The sequence below is a fragment of the Protomyctophum parallelum genome (assembly GCF_964188405.1).
Source record: "Protomyctophum parallelum genome assembly, chromosome: 16".
In the NCBI taxonomy this organism is placed as follows: Eukaryota; Metazoa; Chordata; class Actinopteri; order Myctophiformes; family Myctophidae; genus Protomyctophum; species Protomyctophum parallelum.
This window is the reverse complement of record NC_139711.1, coordinates 43,972,939-43,992,359: the sequence shown is the minus strand read 5'-3', so window position 1 is coordinate 43,992,359 and position 19,421 is coordinate 43,972,939. Positions and strand designations below refer to the sequence as shown.

At 49.0% G+C, this 19,421-nt stretch overlaps 1 protein-coding gene across 1 annotated transcript in view; it reads right to left on the bottom strand.

Moving 5' to 3' along the window:
* Positions 1-678: 678 nt before the first annotated feature.
* LOC310873415 (storkhead-box protein 2-like) overlaps positions 679-19,421 on the bottom strand; it is a gene marked incomplete at its 5' end in the record, with an annotated part of 104,171 nt that continues 85,428 nt past the window's right edge. The window contains 10 exon segments of the mRNA XM_083785786.1: positions 679-1,358; positions 3,649-4,405; positions 5,951-6,776; positions 9,047-9,406; positions 11,237-11,533; positions 12,322-12,352; positions 12,354-12,549; positions 12,552-12,653; positions 14,074-14,222; positions 15,257-15,407. Of these exon segments, the coding sequence (XP_083641912.1) occupies positions 1,148-1,358; positions 3,649-4,405; positions 5,951-6,776; positions 9,047-9,406; positions 11,237-11,533; positions 12,322-12,352; positions 12,354-12,549; positions 12,552-12,653; positions 14,074-14,222; positions 15,257-15,407 (3,080 nt within the window). The 3' untranslated portion in view covers positions 679-1,147.

Here is a 19,421-nt window from a genome sequence, read left to right as displayed (position 1 = left end):
AATCACTGCCAGAGCCGTAAAGGTCGTCTTCTATATGGGGGTCCCTGGCATATCTTTTCAAATGGGTGTCCGTGGGCTAAGTAGTGTCCATCTGGTGGTCTTTGAGAACCACTGGTTTTGGGAGGCCGACACAGAGGTCCCACGTTCTCCACCTGGTCTCCACCTGGTTTAGGGAGGCTGACACAGAGGTCCCACACTCTCCACCTTGGAGGTGGATTCCTTTCGTTTTTCCATCAGCAATAATAACAACTAGAAAGATGCAATTCTATACAAATTGCAAAGTGTGGTTGCCGGACACAATCGCTAATATAGATCCCCTCCCAGTAATTTTGCTAACCAATTACAATGTCACGTCACACCTGTGATCATCTGTAAGTAAGGGGGATTTATGCCCCCCAAAAATCATGACAATTAATTATAATATCAAATAACTGAGCTGCATTTTGTATTTTAGGCCTCGCGTTCTATGTTTGTAATACCAGGAGACACCACTAGGGGGAGACACTGAGCTGGAGCAGCTGGAATGGGAGTGGGAATAACAACATGACCTGAGATCACAGAGCGCGCACGTACACACGCACGCACGCACGTGCACACATACATGCGCACGCATGTACACACGCACGTACGCACTACGCACGTACACGTGCAGTCACGCACGTACACGCACGTACGCACGTACGTACACACGCATGCATGCACGCACGCAGCAGTATGTAAACAACTAGAGGTTGTATGACATGGTTATAGTCTGCCCAGTGGCATTGTGGGAGAGTATCTGTGTGTGTGTGTGTGTGTGTGCGCGAGTGCGTGCAACAGAGCTGTTCCTCGGTGGCCTGGATTTGTGTGTGTGTCTGTATGTGCGTACCCTTTCAGTGTGTGTATGTGTGTACTATAGTGTGTGTGTGTGTGTGTGTGTGTGTGTGTACTGTAGTGTGTGTAACAGCTGTAGTAGTTCATCAGCGGGACTGCGGGCGGCTCCACTGGGCCAGTTCAGTCTGACAGTCAGACAGACAGACAGACAGACAGGCGTACGCTGTAACAGTCCTTATATGGGCGGCTTGGGGGGGGGGGGGGGGTAGGCGGGGCTTTTATTCCAAGTCTCTTTTTAACCCCTTACTCCCCCCACCCCTCCCTCCCCCTCTGGCTAGACGCTGGTGATGGAGGCCAGGCAGGCGTTGGGCTTCTGCAGTTTGTCGGGCGGAGGGGGCGGGGCCGGCGGGTCGGGGGGGATGGCGCGGAAGGAGAAAGGGGGCGGGGCCATGCCCAGGTGGCCCGGGCTGAGCGCCAGGTTCTGGTTCTGCCGACGGTTCGACTCCACGATGGACGACGTGTTGGAGGCCAGGCTCTCCCTCGTCCTGTAGGGACACGCACGCACGCGCACACACACACACACACACACACACACACACACACACACACACACACACACACACACACACACACACACACACACAGAGGGGACAGTCAGTCATTGGTGGGCAATAATTACATCCAGAGGGTGAGAGGTGTCTGCTGATCTCACATGTTTTACTTAAGTAAAAGTACCAATACTGCAATGTATAAGTACTGTTACAAGTAAAAGTCTGGAAATTCCAAAATCACTTGTGTAAAAAGTACAAAGGTATTGGCATCAAACTGTACTTAACCCATTCTGACCTGAGATCAGATTCTATAAATGTCTTCTACATCCTGACAGTTTTCTGAAAAAGCTATGTTTCTATGTCAGTTTGTAGATCTTGTAGATCTGCCATTTTTCAATAGCTAAGTCATAGCATGTTGCTAACACCAAAAGGGGTTCCCGCCCAAAATGGGTTAAACGTACCAAAAGTACAAAGTACTCTCTATGCATAATGTTCCATTTCATGTTTACAAATGTGTCGTTTGAAAATATATTTAAAATAGCAGATCTACAAGCTCACAGTGTGTTGCATCGCAACACACTGTGAGCTTGTAGATTGGCTAGATTGGCTAAGTGGTTAATGTCTGTTTTGTAATAATCAAAATCTACAAAGTAACTAAAGTTTTCAAATAATTGTAGTGGAGTAAAAGTACAATATTTGCCTCTGAAATGAAATGGAGTAGAAGTAAAAGTACTGACAATTTTAACGTACTCAATTACAGTACAGTTACTTCCAAATGTTACTGTGCTTATTTACTTTCCACCACTGTGGTGGCAGTTCAGGCTTTTATCCACCAGGGGTCATCAATGAGTCCGCACGAGGACTCAAATAAGAATTGGCTTCTTGTCCGTGTGGCAAATCTTTACATTTTCAGTTTTACACAACATTATAATGTTCTTATTTTGATCATAAGACCCAATTACTGAGTGTCAAAGTCTCCAGGTTTTCTTTACAATATGTAGGACACTGCTTTATTACAACACTATTACATATTATGAGTCCACTAGTGCTAGTGACCCCCTTTAAGGGCAAGAAACACACTCATTTTCAACATTGAACTATGTAATTAAAGGACCACTTCACCACTTTTCAACCTATCTTCATATAATAGGTCCTCACTAATAATCACAATAAAATGGCACGATTTCTTTCTACTCAGTCTGTGTCTCATAGGAGGGCTGTGGGCAGTTTAGAAACCATCTTCCAGTGACATCATCATTAGGCAGATTATTTTTTAAACAAGATTTATTTTACAAAAATATTTAGATTTTCATTATCGTGAGAACGATGGCTTCCATTTTCGCATTGCAACTTTTCAGGACTAGAAAGCCTGCAGTTTTTATTAGCTTGTATTCTCCATCGATGATGTCACTGGAAGACAGTTTCTAAACTGCCCACAGCCCTCCTATGAGACACAGACCGAGTAGAAAAAATTGCGCCAATTTTTCGTTTTTATGAAGATAGGTTGAAAAGTGGTGAAGTGGTTTTTTAATATACCTTAGAGCAGTGGTTCCCAAACAGTTTCATGTCAAGGACCCCCACATTGACACTAATCAGCCCGCGGACCCCCATTTGAAAACATATACCAGGGACCCCCTATAAGAGAATATGTTTACGGCTCTGGCAGTGAAACTCAACCCGTTTCATTTCAAGGACCCCCAGTTTGACATGCATTAGGCTATGGACCCCCCATTTAATGGCATTTCTATCTCTGGGACCCCCAATTTATATTGTAAAATCACTGTTAGTTTAACCGAAATGTATTTTTCTTTTGGTATTTAACCCATTCTGACCGGGCACCCATTTTGGTGTCGGCATCATGTTATGCTTTAGCTATTTTTGAAAAATCGAAGAGCGACTGATTTTTTAGAATCTGATCTCAGGTCAGAATGGGTTAACCCATTTGTAGGTTGTACAGATCAATTGGTCCATTTGGTTCCTAACTTTCCACCATAGCTGGGGACCCCCTGGAACTCCCTCAAGGACCCCTGGAACTCCCTCAAGGACCCCTGGAACTCCCTCAAGGACCCCTGGAATGTTTTGGACGCGCTACCCACACGTTTAGCTGTGTTGCTCATTCCAGGAATGCCCGATCCTCACAAGCTGTACCTCGTTATAAAGGCGACTAATCAACAATGAAAACGATATAAAACACAACACCAATTTGTTCTGAAACGTTTTACGTTTCAGAAACTTTTTGTGCCCGAAGTAGTTTTGTGTGTAAAAATGCGGTTGCTCCCCTCACCGCGGCGAGTTGAACCCGCTGTCGACGGTGACGGAGCTGCTGTCCATGCTGTCCAGGCGTGCGGAGTGCGCCCCCTGCTGTGCGTGGTGGTGGTGGTGGTGGTGGTGGTGCGCGTCGGGCAGGCTGTTCTCCTTGGCGTGCGCCGAGGAGGACGAGGACGGGAAGGTGAGGTTCCTCTCGAAGCGCCGCTGCAGGTCTCTCTCCTTCTCGCGCTCCAGCAGCCACTGCATGGTCCCCCCGGCCACGCCCGCCATCATGGCCTTGGTGCCGCCCCCGCCCCCTCCCCCGCCGCCCCCCAGGGCCTTCCCGTCCGCCCCGCGGCCCCCCTTCCCCCCTCCTCCTCCTCCCCCTCCCCCTCCCACCCCCGGCGCGTCGTCCAGTTCGTCGTCGTCCGACACGTTGTAGTAGTCGAAGCCCGACGAGGCCTCGCCCGCCGCTCCTCCCCCCGCCCCCCCGCCGCCGCCCCCCGACAGGAGGGCGGAGCCGGAGGAGGGCGGCGGCATGGAGGCCACCAGGGGCTTGGGGGCGGAGTCCTGGCAGAAGGAGGAGGAGTCCAGCAGCAGCGCGTCGCACGACGACGACGAGAGGCCCGAGGCCAGCGGGGGAGGGGCCAGGCCCCCCCCTCCCCCTCCTCCACCGCCGCTACAGGGTTTCCTCAGGGAGCTGTAGCCCGGCAGGGGCATGCTGGGAGGAGGCTTGAACAGCGTGTCCTTGCTGAAGATCTCCTTGCGTTGTTTCTCCGACGCCGTGGTCGCTCCTGTCGGAACGGACGGAGGCATCACAGGGGTTAATTAATTACGGAGTTAAGGTTAACAATATTAAGCAATATTACACGAGAGGGTACGTGGTGAGACCAGCTGTGTTGTACGGTTTAGAGCATGGGTGCCAACACTTTTTAGACTTGAGAGCTACTTTCAAAATGACCAGCTCAACCAGATCTACCCACCAACAAATATATATTATCCCATTGCTGAAAATAGTTACATATTAGGCAAACGCACTTGGAAAGGGGAATGGAAAAAGGTTATTGCATTTTGGGTTTGAGCTTCCCTTTTTGTCTATTCATCAAATTAATCAAGTGAAGTCACTTTAATTCAAGTGGGAGATGACAAAAATAGTTTTAGTTTTTATTTAAATTATATATTTTATGGGCATGTCCTGTGTTCTACCTGCACAGCCTGTGTGATCTACTGGTAGATCACAATCTACCTTTTGGGCACCCCTGGTTTAGAGACTAAAATGTTGAGGTTCTCTCTGGGAGTAACAAGGATGGATAGGATCAGGAACGAGTACATCAGAGGGACCGAAGCGCGTGTCAGATGTTTTGGAGATGAAGCCAGAGAGGCCAGACTGAGATGGTTTGGACGCGTACAGAGGAGGGATAGTGAGTATATATATCGGTAGAAGGATGTTGAGGTTGGAACTGTCAGGCAGGAGGCCTATAGAGGAAGACTGAAGAGAAGATTTATGGATGTTAGTGAAAGTAAACGAGGACATGAATTTAGTTGGTGTGTGAGAGAAGAGGAGGCAGAGGACAGGGTGAGTTTGGAGGCAGATGATTGGCTGAAGGGAGAAGCCCAAAGGAAAAGAAAGAGAAGCGTATACGTTACCGTCAGTAATGGCACGCCTGCGTTGCTGCAGGAAGGAGCCGATACGCCAGTTCCGTAAGCAGTTCAGAATGCCATTAATGAAGGTAAAGCACGACGCTCGAGTGTGATATTGCGATTATACAACAGTTACCCTTAAAAAAAGCACGTGAACTCAATTTCATTATAATGAAGATATTCGCTAAATAAATAATAGCAATAATAATAATAATAGTAATGACAGATGTAGCCACTAGACCAAAAAAAGAAATCGCTAGCATAGCAACCCAACAGACTTTGCTCTGGATTTGATTAGGCGTTCCATCATGCTCGTTTGAAGCACGGCTAGATGGCTATTTCAACCAACCAGATTGCTTCCTCGATACGCTGTACTTGTATAATTTACAATTTAGGCATTCAGCAGACGCTCTCAACTCTTTTACTGCCGATGACGTGTTTCATGTGTTTTTACGACAACGCTGATGAAGGCTTGAAGGCCGAAACGCGTTCGATGCTGCTGTGTCAACATGTCAACAAATTAATTAAGAGTGCCTTAAAACACGAGTTCCATGAGTGCTTTTTCCTCCAATGGCAATCGCTAATGAAACAATAAAAAAAACTACAATAACCTTGTGAGGCGTGAGGAGGAAGTAAGATAGAACTACAATAACCTTTAATATAAAACTACAACAACATAAATAAAAAACTACAATGACCTTGTGTCCCGGCGTGGGGAGGCCGTCCGTTGGCCAGCAGGGCGGCGGCGTGGGGGGTGAGGTCCCCCCCGGAGAGGAGGAGGGGGGGGAGGGGCATGGGCGGCAGGCTGCCCCCCCCCTTCCCCCCCAACAACACCTCCTCCTTGTAGTCGGGCGGATGCGGCGTCTGTCTGTCCGCCTGCAGCCGCGCCTCCACCCCGCCGGAGGAGACCCCGCCCCCTTTCGACGAGACGCCGTCGTGACAGGCGCCGGTCACGCCCTTCCTACCCAGAGTCCCCGGCGGCAGCAGCAGCAGCGCGGGGTCGGCCACGAGCGACAGCGGCAGCGAGGAGGAGGCGTCGCGGCTGAAGTACTCGTCGTCGCCGGCGAGCAGCGGGAGGGCCGAGGAGGACGAGGCGTGAGGCGCGGCGCGGTGCGGCGGCTTGGGGGAGTACGCCGGCAGCACGCTGTCCCTGCTCTTATTGGAGCACTTCTCCAAGCTCCGCCCCCCGCCGCCCCCCTCCGTGAGCCCGCCCCGGTGGTGATGGGAGGACGAGGAGGAGGGGTTATCTCCTCCCGCCGTCGCCATCTTGGACGACGACGAGGGGGGCGTGGCCCGCGACGAGTAGTGCGAGGAGGAGCTCTGATTGGCCGCGGCGGCGGCCGTGGCGGCCGCCGCCGCCCGGAGCGTGCCGTCGTCCGTGTAGTAGCGGCTGCGGTCCTCGTAGTAGTCGGGCGGTCCGATGAGGCCGCCGATGACGCCCCCTAGTGGCCCCTTGGAGTTGTCCATGGAGCGGGAGCGCTCCTTGGCCTTGTCCCCCTGGCGCTCCCCTCGAGACTTCCTCTCCTGGGGATGGGAGACAGGGCCACGGTTAATATTACAGTAATGCTACAGTAAGACTTCCTCTCCTGATGGGCGGGGGCCACAGTTAATTGCGAACGCAGTGAGCCACTTACTATGACAGCAAGGGCTGAATGTCTGTGTGTGTGTGTGTCTGTGTGTCTGTCTGTCCCGCTGTTACACCACCCGCCCGCCACCAGAGGGCGCAGCTGTAGCACACACACACACACACACACACACACACAGGGCGCAGCTGTAGCACACACACACACACACACACACACACACACAACCACACACACACGAGCTGCGTTCGCTTCCCGCGTTTGCGCGTCTTACTTGTACTACAGTAATATTACAGTAATACTTCCTCTCATGCAGGGCGGGGGATTTTATCAAGGACCCCCAGATTAATGCATTTGCCCAACTAAGGACCCTACATCTAATAATATGTTGGGCCAGGCACCCCCATGACAGATTTGTGTTTTTAAAATATATTCCACAATTGTCACTTTTTTTCCAAGATTATTTTTTGAAAATAGCAGATCTACAAGCTCATAATGCATCGCTTTGCATCGTGTGAGCTTGTAAATGGGCACCAGTGCAACATTGGCACAAAGGAGGGTGACACACATGGCATAAGTGTGTGAGAGAGTATTTCTGGTTTCAAATAAACTATGTTTAAACATCTAGTCAAATAAATTAAGTCCCCCACATTTGTGACCGGTAGGTGCACCTTGAGGTGGTGTACCTGTGTGGGACAGTGTGAGCGGTACAGGTGCACCTTGAGGTGGTGTACCTGTGTGGGACAGTGTGAGCGGTACAGGTGGGTGTACCTGTGTGGGACAGTGTGAGCGGTACAGGTGGGTGTACCTGTGTGGGACAGTGTGAGCGGTACAGGTGGGTGTACCTGTGTGGGACAGTGTGAGCGGTACAGGTGGGTGTACCTGTGTGGGACAGTGTGAGCGGTACAGGTGGGTGTACCTGTGTGGGACAGTGTGAGCGGTACAGGTGGGTGTACCTGTGTGGGACAGTGTGAGCGGTACAGGTGGGTGTACCTATGTGTGGGACAGTGTGAGCGGTACAGGTGGGTGTACCCATGTGTGGGACAGTGTGAGCGGTACAGGTGGGTGTACCTGTGTGGGACAGTGTGAGCGGTACAGGTGGGTGTACCTATGTGTGGGACAGTGTGAGCGGTACAGGTGGGTGTACCCATGTGTGGGACAGTGTGAGCGGTACAGGTGGGTGTACCTGTGTGGGACAGTGTGAGCGGTACAGGTGGGTGTACCTGTGTGGGACAGTGTGAGCGGTACAGGTGGGTGTACCTGTGTGTGGGACAGTGTGAGCGGTACAGGTGGGTGTACCTGTGTGGGACAGTGTGAGCGGTACAGGTGGGTGTACCTATGTGTGGGACAGTGTGAGCGGTACAGGTGGTGTACCTGTGTGTGGGACAGTGTGAGCGGTACAGGTGGTGTACCTGTGTGTGGGACAGTGTGAGCGGTACAGGTGGTGTACCTGTGTGTGGGACAGTGTGAGCGGTACAGGTGGTGTACCTGTGTGTGGGACAGTGTGAGCGGTACAGGTGGTGTACCTGTGTGTGGGACAGTGTGAGCGGTACAGGTGGGTGTACCTGTGTGGGACAGTGTGAGCGGTACAGGTGGGTGTACCTGTGTGTGGGACAGTGTGAGCGGTACAGGTGGGTGTACCTGTGTGGGACAGTGTGAGCGGTACAGGTGGGTGTACCTGTGTGGGACAGTGTGAGCGGTACAGGTGGGTGTACCTGTGTGGGACAGTGTGAGCGGTACAGGTGGGTGTACCTGTGTGGGACAGTGTGAGCGGTACAGGTGGGTGTACCTATGTGTGGGACAGTGTGAGCGGTACAGGTGGTGTACCTGTGTGTGGGACAGTGTGAGCGGTACAGGTGGGTGTACCTGTGTGGGACAGTGTGAGCGGTACAGGTGGGTGTACCTATGTGTGGGACAGTGTGAGCGGTACAGGTGGTGTACCTGTGTGTGGGACAGTGTGAGCGGTACAGGTGGGTGTACCTGTGTGTGGGACAGTGTGAGCGGTACAGGTGGGTGTACCTGTGTGTGGGACAGTGTGAGCGGTACAGGTGGGTGTACCTGTGTGTGGGACAGTGTGAGCGGTACAGGTGGTGTACCTGTGTGGGACAGTGTGAGCGGTACAGGTGGGTGTACCTGTGTGTGGGACAGTGTGAGCGGTACAGGTGGGTGTACCTGTGTGTGGGACAGTGTGAGCGGTACAGGTGGGTGTACCTGTGTGTGGGAGTGTGACCGGTGCACCTTGGAGTGGTGCGCCGAGGGCCCGTGGCTGGGCTCGGGGAAGGGCATCTCGGTGCGCCGCTTGGCCAGCTCGCCCGACACGTCCCACTCGGGCGTGACGGGCAGGTGCGCCGAGGCGTCCAGGATGTTGGGGTTGCTGTGGGCGAGGTGCAGCCGCGCCCGCTGCCGCTCCGCCGCCACCGCGTGCTCCCGCGGCGAGCGCGCCAGCGACGACGAGTACGCCCGGTAGTCCCGGTCGCCCGCCGAGGGGTCCTCGCCGGGGGTGCGCGGGTCGCCCCCTCCTCCTCCTCGACCCGACGACCGAGGCTTGCTGTGCGAGCGGGCCACTTTGGTCTGGGGAAGGAGAACGCAACGGGTTGTTGGTACAGTTGACCGGAAAAAACGAAATAATGGAAGATAAAATCATTAAAACATTGTCGTTTAACCCATTTAGACCCGATAACAGATTATACAAACATCTTCTAAATCATGACAGTTTTCTGAAAAATGTATGTTTCTATATGTCAGTGGTTCTCAAACTATTACATGTCAAGGACACACACGCCAACCTCCATCTGAAAATGTGTTGTTCCAGGGACTCCCCTCCCCCTGAAGCAAATATTTGAGTTAAAAACATTGTTTTGTGCAAACAACGATGTGCAAGCTAGTCCTCTACCAGGTAGAATAGTAAGAGAGTGGCGACGCTAGTGTTGACTACTTGACTCCCATTGTAACAAGTGCTCATTCTATCTCAATGGGATAGTTCAAATGTTTGGAACTATAGCCCATAGGCACCCGCTTTGCGGTGAGATCAAAGCGTGTCGCCACTCTCTTACTATTCCACTCGGGTCCTCTAGTAGTCGAGTCCAACTGGTTTCCTCATTGGCTGACATCGATGTGCAGACCTTAAATATGTCCGAGCGGAAACGAGTGACGCAGAACACAATAGTTCCGGAAGCCTTAGAGAATTTTGGTTCCTACCTAAACTACTGAGCTGAAACTGACACAGAGGCAGTTATAGCGGACCCCCGCAGATGATAATAATGCGGCTGGTAATTCATTGATTTAATACATTTTTGTTTTTATTAGCTTTTCAGGATGATATGAAGCATTAATCTATTTATTTCGAAAAAAAGTATTAAAAAAACACTAAAACTAATAAAAAACTAACTAAAACTATTAGCATTATCATTTAAATAAAAACAATAACAAATAGGAAATTGGCTAAAACTAAGTGAATACATTTTTTAAAAATAAGACAAAACTAACTAAAACTAAACTAACGAGCCTATCATAATTCACCTTTACCTCCCAGCCTATCATAACTCACCTTTACCTCCCAGCCTATCATAATTCACCTTTACCTCCCAGCCTATCATAACTCACCTTTACCTCCCAGCCTATCATAATTCACCTTTACCTCCCAGCCTATCATAACTCACCTTTACCTCCCAGCCTATCATAACTCACCTTTACCTCCCAGCCTATCATAATTCATGAGCCTTTACCTCCCAGCCTATCATAACTCACCTTTACCTCCCAGCCTATCATAACTCACCTTTACCTCCCAGCCTATCATAATTCATGAGCCTTTACCTCCCAGCCTATCATAATTCATGAGCCTTTACCTCCCAGCCTATCATAATTCACCTTTACCTCCCAGCCTATCATAATTCACCTTTACCTCCCAGCCTATCATAACTCACCTTTACCTCCCAGCCTATCATAACTCACCTTTACCTCCCAGCCTATCATAACTCACCTTTACCTCCCAGCCTATCATAATTCACCTTTACCTCCCAGCCTATCATAATTCACCTTTACCTCCCAGCCTATCATAACTCACCTTTACCTCCCAGCCTATCATAACTCACCTTTACCTCCCAGCCTATCATAATTCACCTTTACCTCCCAGCCTATCATAACTCACCTTTACCTCCCAGCCTATCATAATTCACCTTTACCTCCCAGCCTATCATAATTCACCTTTACCTCCCAGCCTATCATAATTCACCTTTACCTCCCAGCCTATCATAATTCACCTTTACCTCCCAGCCTATCATAATTCACCTTTACCTCCCAGCCTATCATAACTCACCTTTACCTCCCAGCCTATCATAACTCACCTTTACCTCCCAGCCTATCATAACTCACCTTTACCTCCCAGCCTATCATAATTCATACCTGCGAGGGCTTGCGGTGCCGGCCGCCGCTCCGCCGGCTCCTGGAGCTCTGATTGGCCGAGGAGGCCTTGCTGCGCTGGGCTCGCTCCTCCTCCAGGCGCTTCATGACGGCCGTGTGGCGCGCCAGGTTCTCCACCGTCAGGTCGGGGTTGATCCTCCGGATGATCTCCATCTCCACGCTGCGCGGCAGCGTGCTGGGGGCCTCCTCGTCACGCAGGGGCCACTCCTCGGGCGGGAACTGGGCCGAGAAGGTGGCCAGCTGCTTGGTCTTGTCCTTCTTGAAGCTCAGCCGGAACAACTTCAGAGAGAGAGAGAGAGAGTAGAGAGAGAGAGAGTAGAGAGAGTAGAGAGAGTAGAGAGAGAGAGAGTAGAGAGAGAGAGGAGAGAGAGGAGAGAGAGTAGAGAGAGAGAGAGGAGAGAGAGGAGAGAGAGAGAGGAGAGAGAGTAGAGAGAGTAGAGAGAGAGAGAGTAGAGAGAGAGAGGAGAGAGAGGAGAGAGAGTAGAGAGAGTAGAGAGAGAGAGAGTAGAGAGAGAGAGGAGAGAGAGAGAGAGAGAGAGAGAGAGAGGAGAGAGAGTAGAGAGAGAGAGAGGAGAGAGAGGAGAGAGAGTAGAGAGAGAGAGAGAGGAGAGAGAGGAGAGAGAGTAGAGAGAGAGAGAGGAGAGAGAGGAGAGAGAGAGAGAGAGAGAGGAGAGAGAGTAGAGAGAGAGAGAGAGAGAGAGAGAGAGAGAGAGGAGAGAGAGTAGAGAGAGAGAGAGTGAGAGAGAGAGAGAGAGAGAGAGAGAGAGAGAGAGAGAGTAGAGAGTAGAGAGTAGAGAGAGAGAGAGAGAGAGAGAGAGAGAGAGAGTAGAGAGAGAGAGAGAGAGAGAGAGAGAGAGTAGAGAGAGAGAGAGAGAGAGTTTAAAACCAGTATTTAATGTGTAAAATGATATTTACATTGGAATGAATGAGCCTGGCTGGAAAGTGTCCAAGTGGGCGTGTCTTATAGCTATAGGTGAATTGACACAGGGGTGAAAAATGGGTTACAAAATCGTGGGATATAAAAACAAAAACTAATATAAAAACCAAACATGATGTAATCTCCTTACCTTGAGGCCGAACTTCCGCCCGGCGCTGCCCCCCCCCCTTCCCCTCGGCCTCGGTGCCGGCCCCGCCCCCGCGGTGCTTGGTGAGCGTGTCCGTCTTGAAGGGGAAGCTCAGCGTGCTGCGGCTCTTCTCCGTGGCGGTGACGGCGCCCCCTGTGGTCTGCTGCTGCGTGGTGGTGGTGGTGGCGGCGGTGGGGGGCGTCTGCGGCGAGGGGTGCGGCGAGGGGTAGGGCGCGCGGCCTCCCCCCGGTGGTCTTTGGGGGAGCGGCGCTGCAGCGTGGTGTGGTGGCTGGGCGGGTCGTCGCGGTAACTGTTGTTGTACGACGAGTCGCCGCCTGAAATACGCGAGAAAAGTTACTTAATCGTTAATTAATTGTACTAGTCCTTTACCCGTTCTGATTATATTAACAGCAAATGATGTTGGCCAGATGGGGGCAGTAGAGAGTACTCTCTAACTGCCCCATCTGATGGAGTCAGGTTAATATCAAGGACTGTCCAAAGAGGACGAGACGCGAAGACAACATGGCGTCGTACGGGCGACGCCATGTTGCTCACATGGTGCTCCATGGAAGGAAAGAAACATGCTCAATGGGCTATATGCAGCCAACACTTCCGCGTTCAGCTTCCTTGGTCTGCAACTGCGCATGTTTCTTTCCTTCCATGGAGCACCATGCTGTGAGCAACATGGCGGCGCCCTTACGGTCTTCGCGTCCCATCCTCTTTAGACAGTCCTTGGTTAATATAAGGAAGTGTAGGCTACAGACAGAAGGACGGACATTTTTCTGTGCTTTTATAGATAGATAATAGATGCGTTCGTCAAGACACTATGGGCTCCATTTCTGTCACCGCTAAACCCCTTATCCCTAAACTTATTTGCTTTTTTGTTTTTTACTATACATTTTTGAATAGTTAAAATGGCCAGTCTACAAGCTCACAACGTGTCAATGTAGATTGGCTAGTTGAACTATTCAAACATGTTTTTCAAAATAGTAAAAAAAAAAAAAAGGCAAAGAAGTTTAGTGATAAGGGGTTTAATTAGCGGTGATTAAAATGGAGCCCTCTTTATCCAGAGGGTTTTTACTAATAAGCAACATCAATTAATGTAGTGACTAGTGAAGAATAATTATCTATACCAGTCATGGTCAGTGTTGTTTTCGTCAACTAAAAGCAAGACGAAAAATGTTTGTGCATGCTGAAAATAGCAGATCTACAAGCTCACAACGCGTCACGCTGCGACGTGTTGTGAGCTTGTAGATCTGCAACCAAAGTGTAAAATCTGCCATTATTTACAACGGCATCAAGGCCTGTCAAAACACATTTTAGTCGACTGAATCAACTGTAGATTTAGTCCACTAAAATCGAAAAGAAAGCAGCAAATGAAAAAAAAAACCTTGAACCTTGGTTGAAAAAAACTAAAGTTGTCCTTTATGGGCGGGAACCCCTTTTGGTGTTTTAAACATTATGTTATAATTTAGCTATTGAAAAATAGCAGATCTACAAGCTCATAGCGCGCCACCGAGTGGCGCGCTATGAGCTTGTAGGTCTGCTATTTTTGAAAAATGGTGAAAATGCGGCACAAATCTTTGAATATATATTCTTTCAGAAGACTTTTTTTTTTAATTTCGACGTCAGGCCTAAAAGGGTTAAGAAAGCTGCCCTGTGTGGCGTCCTTCCTGTGCCCTGGGTAGTGACTAGTCGGTCACAGTTGTGTCATTCTAAAGACTCTAAAGATTAAATCAGAATTATAGCCCTTACCTCCGCTGTGGTTCTGGCTGGCCTTGGGGTGCGCGCGGCCCCCCACCACCACGCCCCCCGAGGGGGAGGGGGTGACGGTGCCCGACAGCGGCGAGGTGCACTGGGTCTGCTGGTGCTGCGTGGCGCCCAGGCGCTCGTCCAGATGGTACCTGGGACGGATAAACAAACATTTATTTATAAAGGTCTACTAAACCATGACAGTTTTCTGGAAAAAACCTGTAGCAGTGGTTCTTAAATTATTTCATGTCAAGGACCCCCAATATGTAATTGGCCGCTGAACCCCCAATCTCAAAATATGTTGTCAGGGTCCCATGGGGATCCTCTCATGGGACCCAAGGCTTTTTTTACTTGACTGTAGCAGAGGGCCTTTTCTTATTTTGTATTCTTACTAGTCTTATTTCGTTTGAAATATACTAGGTATTTGTATGCTATGTCCTGTATGTCAGTCCTGTTTGTATTGTTTGATGTTTGATGTCTGGGGACTGCAGATGGAAATTAGCATGTCTTGCTAAATCTGGTATATTTACACTGCATTTTTAATGTAATGCTCATCAATATACACTGTCCCCACTACATAAACAAATAAAGTAAAGTACCATTTGGAGCTGGTACGGATCAGTAATGAATAAAACCAGTACCACTTGGAGCTGGTACGGATCAGTAATGAATAAAACCAGTACCACTTGGAGCTGGAATCAGTAATGAATAAAACCAGTACCACTTGGAGCTGGAATCAGTAAATGAATAAAACCAGTACCACTTGGAGCTGGAATCAGTAAATGAATAAAACCAGTACCACTTGGAGCTGGAATCAGTAAATGAATAAAACCAGTACCACTTGGAGCTGGAATCAGTAAATGAATAAAACCAGTACCACTTGGAGCTGGAATCAGTAATGAATAAAACCAGTACCACTTGGAGCTGGAATCAGTAAATGAATAAAACCAGTACCACTTGGAGCTGGAATCAGTAAATGAATAAAACCAGTACCACTTGGAGCTGGAATCAGTAAATGAATAAAACCAGTACCACTTGGAGCTGGAATCAGTAATGAATAAAACCAGTACCACTTGGAGCTGGAATCAGTAAATGAATAAAACCAGTACCACTTGGAGCTGGAATCAGTAATGAATAAAACCAGTACCACTTGGAGCTGGAATCAGTAAATGAATAAAACCAGTACCACTTGGAGCTGGTGCGGATCAGACTGGGCGTGATGAAGTAGGTCTGCGGGGTGACGATGAAGTATCCGTCGGGCGTCGGGTAGATCTTCCGCTCACGGACCAGCATGCTCAGCGTGTGGTGGAGAACCTCCTCCGTGGGCGTGGGGACACCTGTGCACCAATCACAGAGAGAGGACCGTTAAACCAGCTGCACCAATCACAGAGAGAGAGAGCGTTAAGGAGCTGCACCAATCACAGAGAGACTGTTAACGAGCTGTACCAATCACATAGAGGGTTAAAACCCTATGTTTCTATATCAGTGGAGCTCAAAGTATTTCATGTCAACGACACCCAGATATATATAATTGGCTGCTGAAACCTTCGCTTTGAAAGAATATATATATTCAAAGATTTGCACCACATTTTCACGATTTTTCTATGAGCTTATAGAATGTAGATCTGCTATTTTTCAATAGCTAAACATAATGCGTAAAACACCAAAAGGTTTTACATTTGGTTTACATTGCCAAAGCAAGTGTCACAATACAATAAAAACAGTTGGAGGGGGTACAGCATTTTGTTCATGTCCGTGGCAAATGTTTGATTTTATTTTTGTTTGCCGAGGAAGAGGGAGTGTAGCACCCAGGATTACACTACAGACAATTCACACTGGGTGAAAAAAATGGCTTACAAAAATCACAGGATAAAATGTTATTGCAATTATGCAGATTCTATGTCAGTGGTGCTCAACCTATTTCAGACCCCAGAATTATCTTTATTTGGCCGCCCCAGAAACGTTCACTGTGAAATAATATGTATTCAAAGATTTGCGCCACATTTTCAAGATTTCTTTTTTCAAGAATAGCCAAAGTATAACATAATGCTTAAAACACCAAAAGCGGTTCCTGTCCTGAATGGGGTATAATTGTTTTCTATTATTGTATAATTATTTGCGGGCGCTAGCTAAATAAAAAATTGTCTTAATAGTTTTAGTCATCGTAGCTTAGTCTAGTCATTTAGTTTCCATTTCGTTTTCGTCAGTGGAAAAAATGGTAGTCGACGAACATGTTTCGTCTTCGTTTGTTTTGTTTTGTTGTGGCAGTAAAGGCCGTCGGGATCGGGAGTCGAACCAGCGGCACACTGCCAGACTGGATTGCCAGCCAAGGTGCCTGGACCGCTGAGCCATGGCCCAGGCCTTCGTCTTTGTTTTTAGTCGACAAAAACAACACTGCGCTCGCGGTACGTCAGGACAGTCTCATTGATAAACATCTAATGGGATTCCATGGTTGGCATCGCTGGCAGAGTGTGGATGAGGTGTAATAATGAGCTGGGTTTGGATGAAACAACATTCCACGTCCTGTCCTGAATGGGGTATAATTGTTTTCTATTATTGTAGAATTATTTGCGGGCGCCAGCCCCTCCCTTTCCATGGCTTTTACGTCATATGGCAGCCAAGTCTATGGACTTTTAACGTTTGTTTAGGGCACTACATTACGACGTGAGAGACGTCATGTTTGTTGTGACTGGTTTCACACGTAACGTAACACTGTGTGTGTGTGTGTGTGTGTGTGTGTGTGTGTGTGTGTGTGTGTGTGTGTGTGTGTGTGTGTGGTTTGCATCATTCACAGTCACACTGGGCTGAAAGGCCACTATGATGTAACAGCTAGAAATACCCAGAGAGAGAGAGAGAGAGAGAGATGACTGAGTGAGTGAGAGAGAGAGAGAGAGAGAGAGAGAGAGAGATGACTGACTGACTGACTGACTGACTGACTGACTGACTGACTGACTGACTGACTGACTGACTGAGAGAGAGAGAGAGAGAGAGAGAGAGAGAGAGAGAGAGAGAGAGAGGACTGACTGACTGTGAGAGAGAGAGAGAGAGAGAGAGAGAGAGAGAGAGAGAGAGAGAGAGAGAGAGAGAGAGAGATGACTGAGAGAGAGAGAGAGAGAGAGAGAGAGAGAGAGAGAGAGAGAGAGAGAGAGAGAGAGGACTGATGGAACCAGGAATGGGTTCCGTCACAGAAGAAGAGTCCTCTCCAAGAACAGATTCTGTGCTGCGCTATAATCTGTCAGCAAGGACCATTCAGAATGTGTATACACTGTTGATGGAGGGGGAATGAAAACACAGGCGCACCACAGGAAGTGGAGGGCTGAGGCCGGGCCAAACGGGCCAACTTACTGTTATACACATTATACTAGGGCCACGCCCCCCAGAGGCAAATGCAAAGGAAACAAACAGCAGAGGGTGCTGTTGTTTCTTTTTTTTATTGCCGTTGGGTTCCGAGATTGAGGCCAATGTGAATCATGGCCAGCGGGGCCGGGGACCAGGCAATTGTATTCTGGAACAGTTTGAATCAAATGGACTCCGTGTGAATCTTCCCTAAGGGTTGCCCACGTACCCTGGCAGGTAAATAAAACACTAAGGGTCGCCCACCTGCCCCTGGCAGGTAAATAAAACACTAAGGGTCGCCCACCTGCCCCTGGCAGGTAAATAAAACACTAAGGGTCGCCCACCTGCCCCTGGCAGGTAAATAAAACACTAAGGGTTGCCCACCTGCCCCTGGCAGGTAAATAAAACGCTAAGGTGACATTCACACCAGAGAGCTTTGCTGCGATTAAAACGAATCCTGCTGCGCATTTTCAGAAAGTGCGCTTAGTTTGGCAGGTGTGAAGGCTCATTCAAGTCCTAATGCGTATTAAAGAACCACATTTTACTCCGAGCAATAACGGGGGTTTCGCTTCACTTCCAATTTCACTTGATTACGATTCGGTGCTGGTGTGAATGCAATCCGCAGTAAATAAAGTGAACAATGTGGCGGGTGAGGAGCTGAACACAGTTGGAGACGGAGAAGGCATATTTTACGCAGCGCAAAGATGTCCCGTTAGTTACCGTGGATAGACGTGGTCGAATGAGGAGACTGAAGCCCTGATCGAAATGAGGACGTGTACATTAATCAATTGCTTAAGAAAACCCAAAAAAACACTGCAGTGTAGCCTATTATAGCCTACAGAATATTCTGTCTGTCTGTCTGTCTGTCTGTGTGTGGCGTAAACATGGAGTGCTGTCACTGTGTGGGGACTGGGGAGTTATATCAGTGGGCTCAGCGCTGTGCCTCCATGCCCAAAAGAACAGTGCGTGGCGGCTGCGTGCGTAGAGAGAGAGAAAGAGAGAGAGGGGGGTCCAGTCCCAGACGGCACGACACATGCACGTTATGAGTGTAATTTTATCACCATAGATTTCACTGTGTAGGCTAGTTTATGAATGGAACACATTGATAAAGGTCCCCCCTGGTGCGTTTCCAATTGCTGCGAATGACAGTGTGAAGGCAAACCGCAGCAAATTAAATATGCAAGAATCCCAAATTCTCCGCCCATACGCATGAGTCTACCGAAGTAATAGGTGAGAATGTGACCTATGGGTCGCCCACCTGCCGCTGGCAGGTAAATAAAACTTTTGGGCAGGTGGAGTTTGCTTTCTGGTCGTACGACCGGGCAAGTGCTCATTTGAGAGCGGACACCAAACGTCTATAACCCATTCTGACCGGGCACCCATTTTGGTGTCAGCATCATGTTATGCTTTAGCTATTGAAAAATAGCAGATCTACAAGCTCTACGAGCTTGTAGGTCTGCTATTTTTGAAAAATTTAAGAGCGATCTCAGGTCAGAATAGGTTCATCAGACCAGTGTGTGTCCGGCGGAAACCTCGTATGAATCTGATCTCAGGTCAGAATGGGATAAACACGACAGGAGATATCTGTCTATAAACACCTGAACGTGGCCAGAACGCTCGGTCTTCTGCATGGTCTTTTTGAGTGGTGCAACCACTCCAAGGAACAGCAATGTCCGTGTTCACCTATGTATGTGACGTTCACCTAGCTATGCATGTGGCGTTAATGAGCACCAGTAGGGGCGCTGTTTGCCAGAAACAGAGAGAGAGGGGGGGGGGGGGGGGGGGGTGAGAGAGGGGAGTTGCACCACTCAGTTCACACGGGTGTGATTCTTTTTTAATCGCACAGCCCCAGAAAGTAAAAGCAAATAAGTTGAAGTGGATAAGTTGAATATCGGTGGTATTTCTGTGGCTAAGTTGTGTGTCCAAATGGACAGTTGAGGGGCTGTAACTCTGAGTGTTATAATACATGGAGTAGGCCTAGTGTTTTTATATGTGTACGAATGGAACCAAATGGA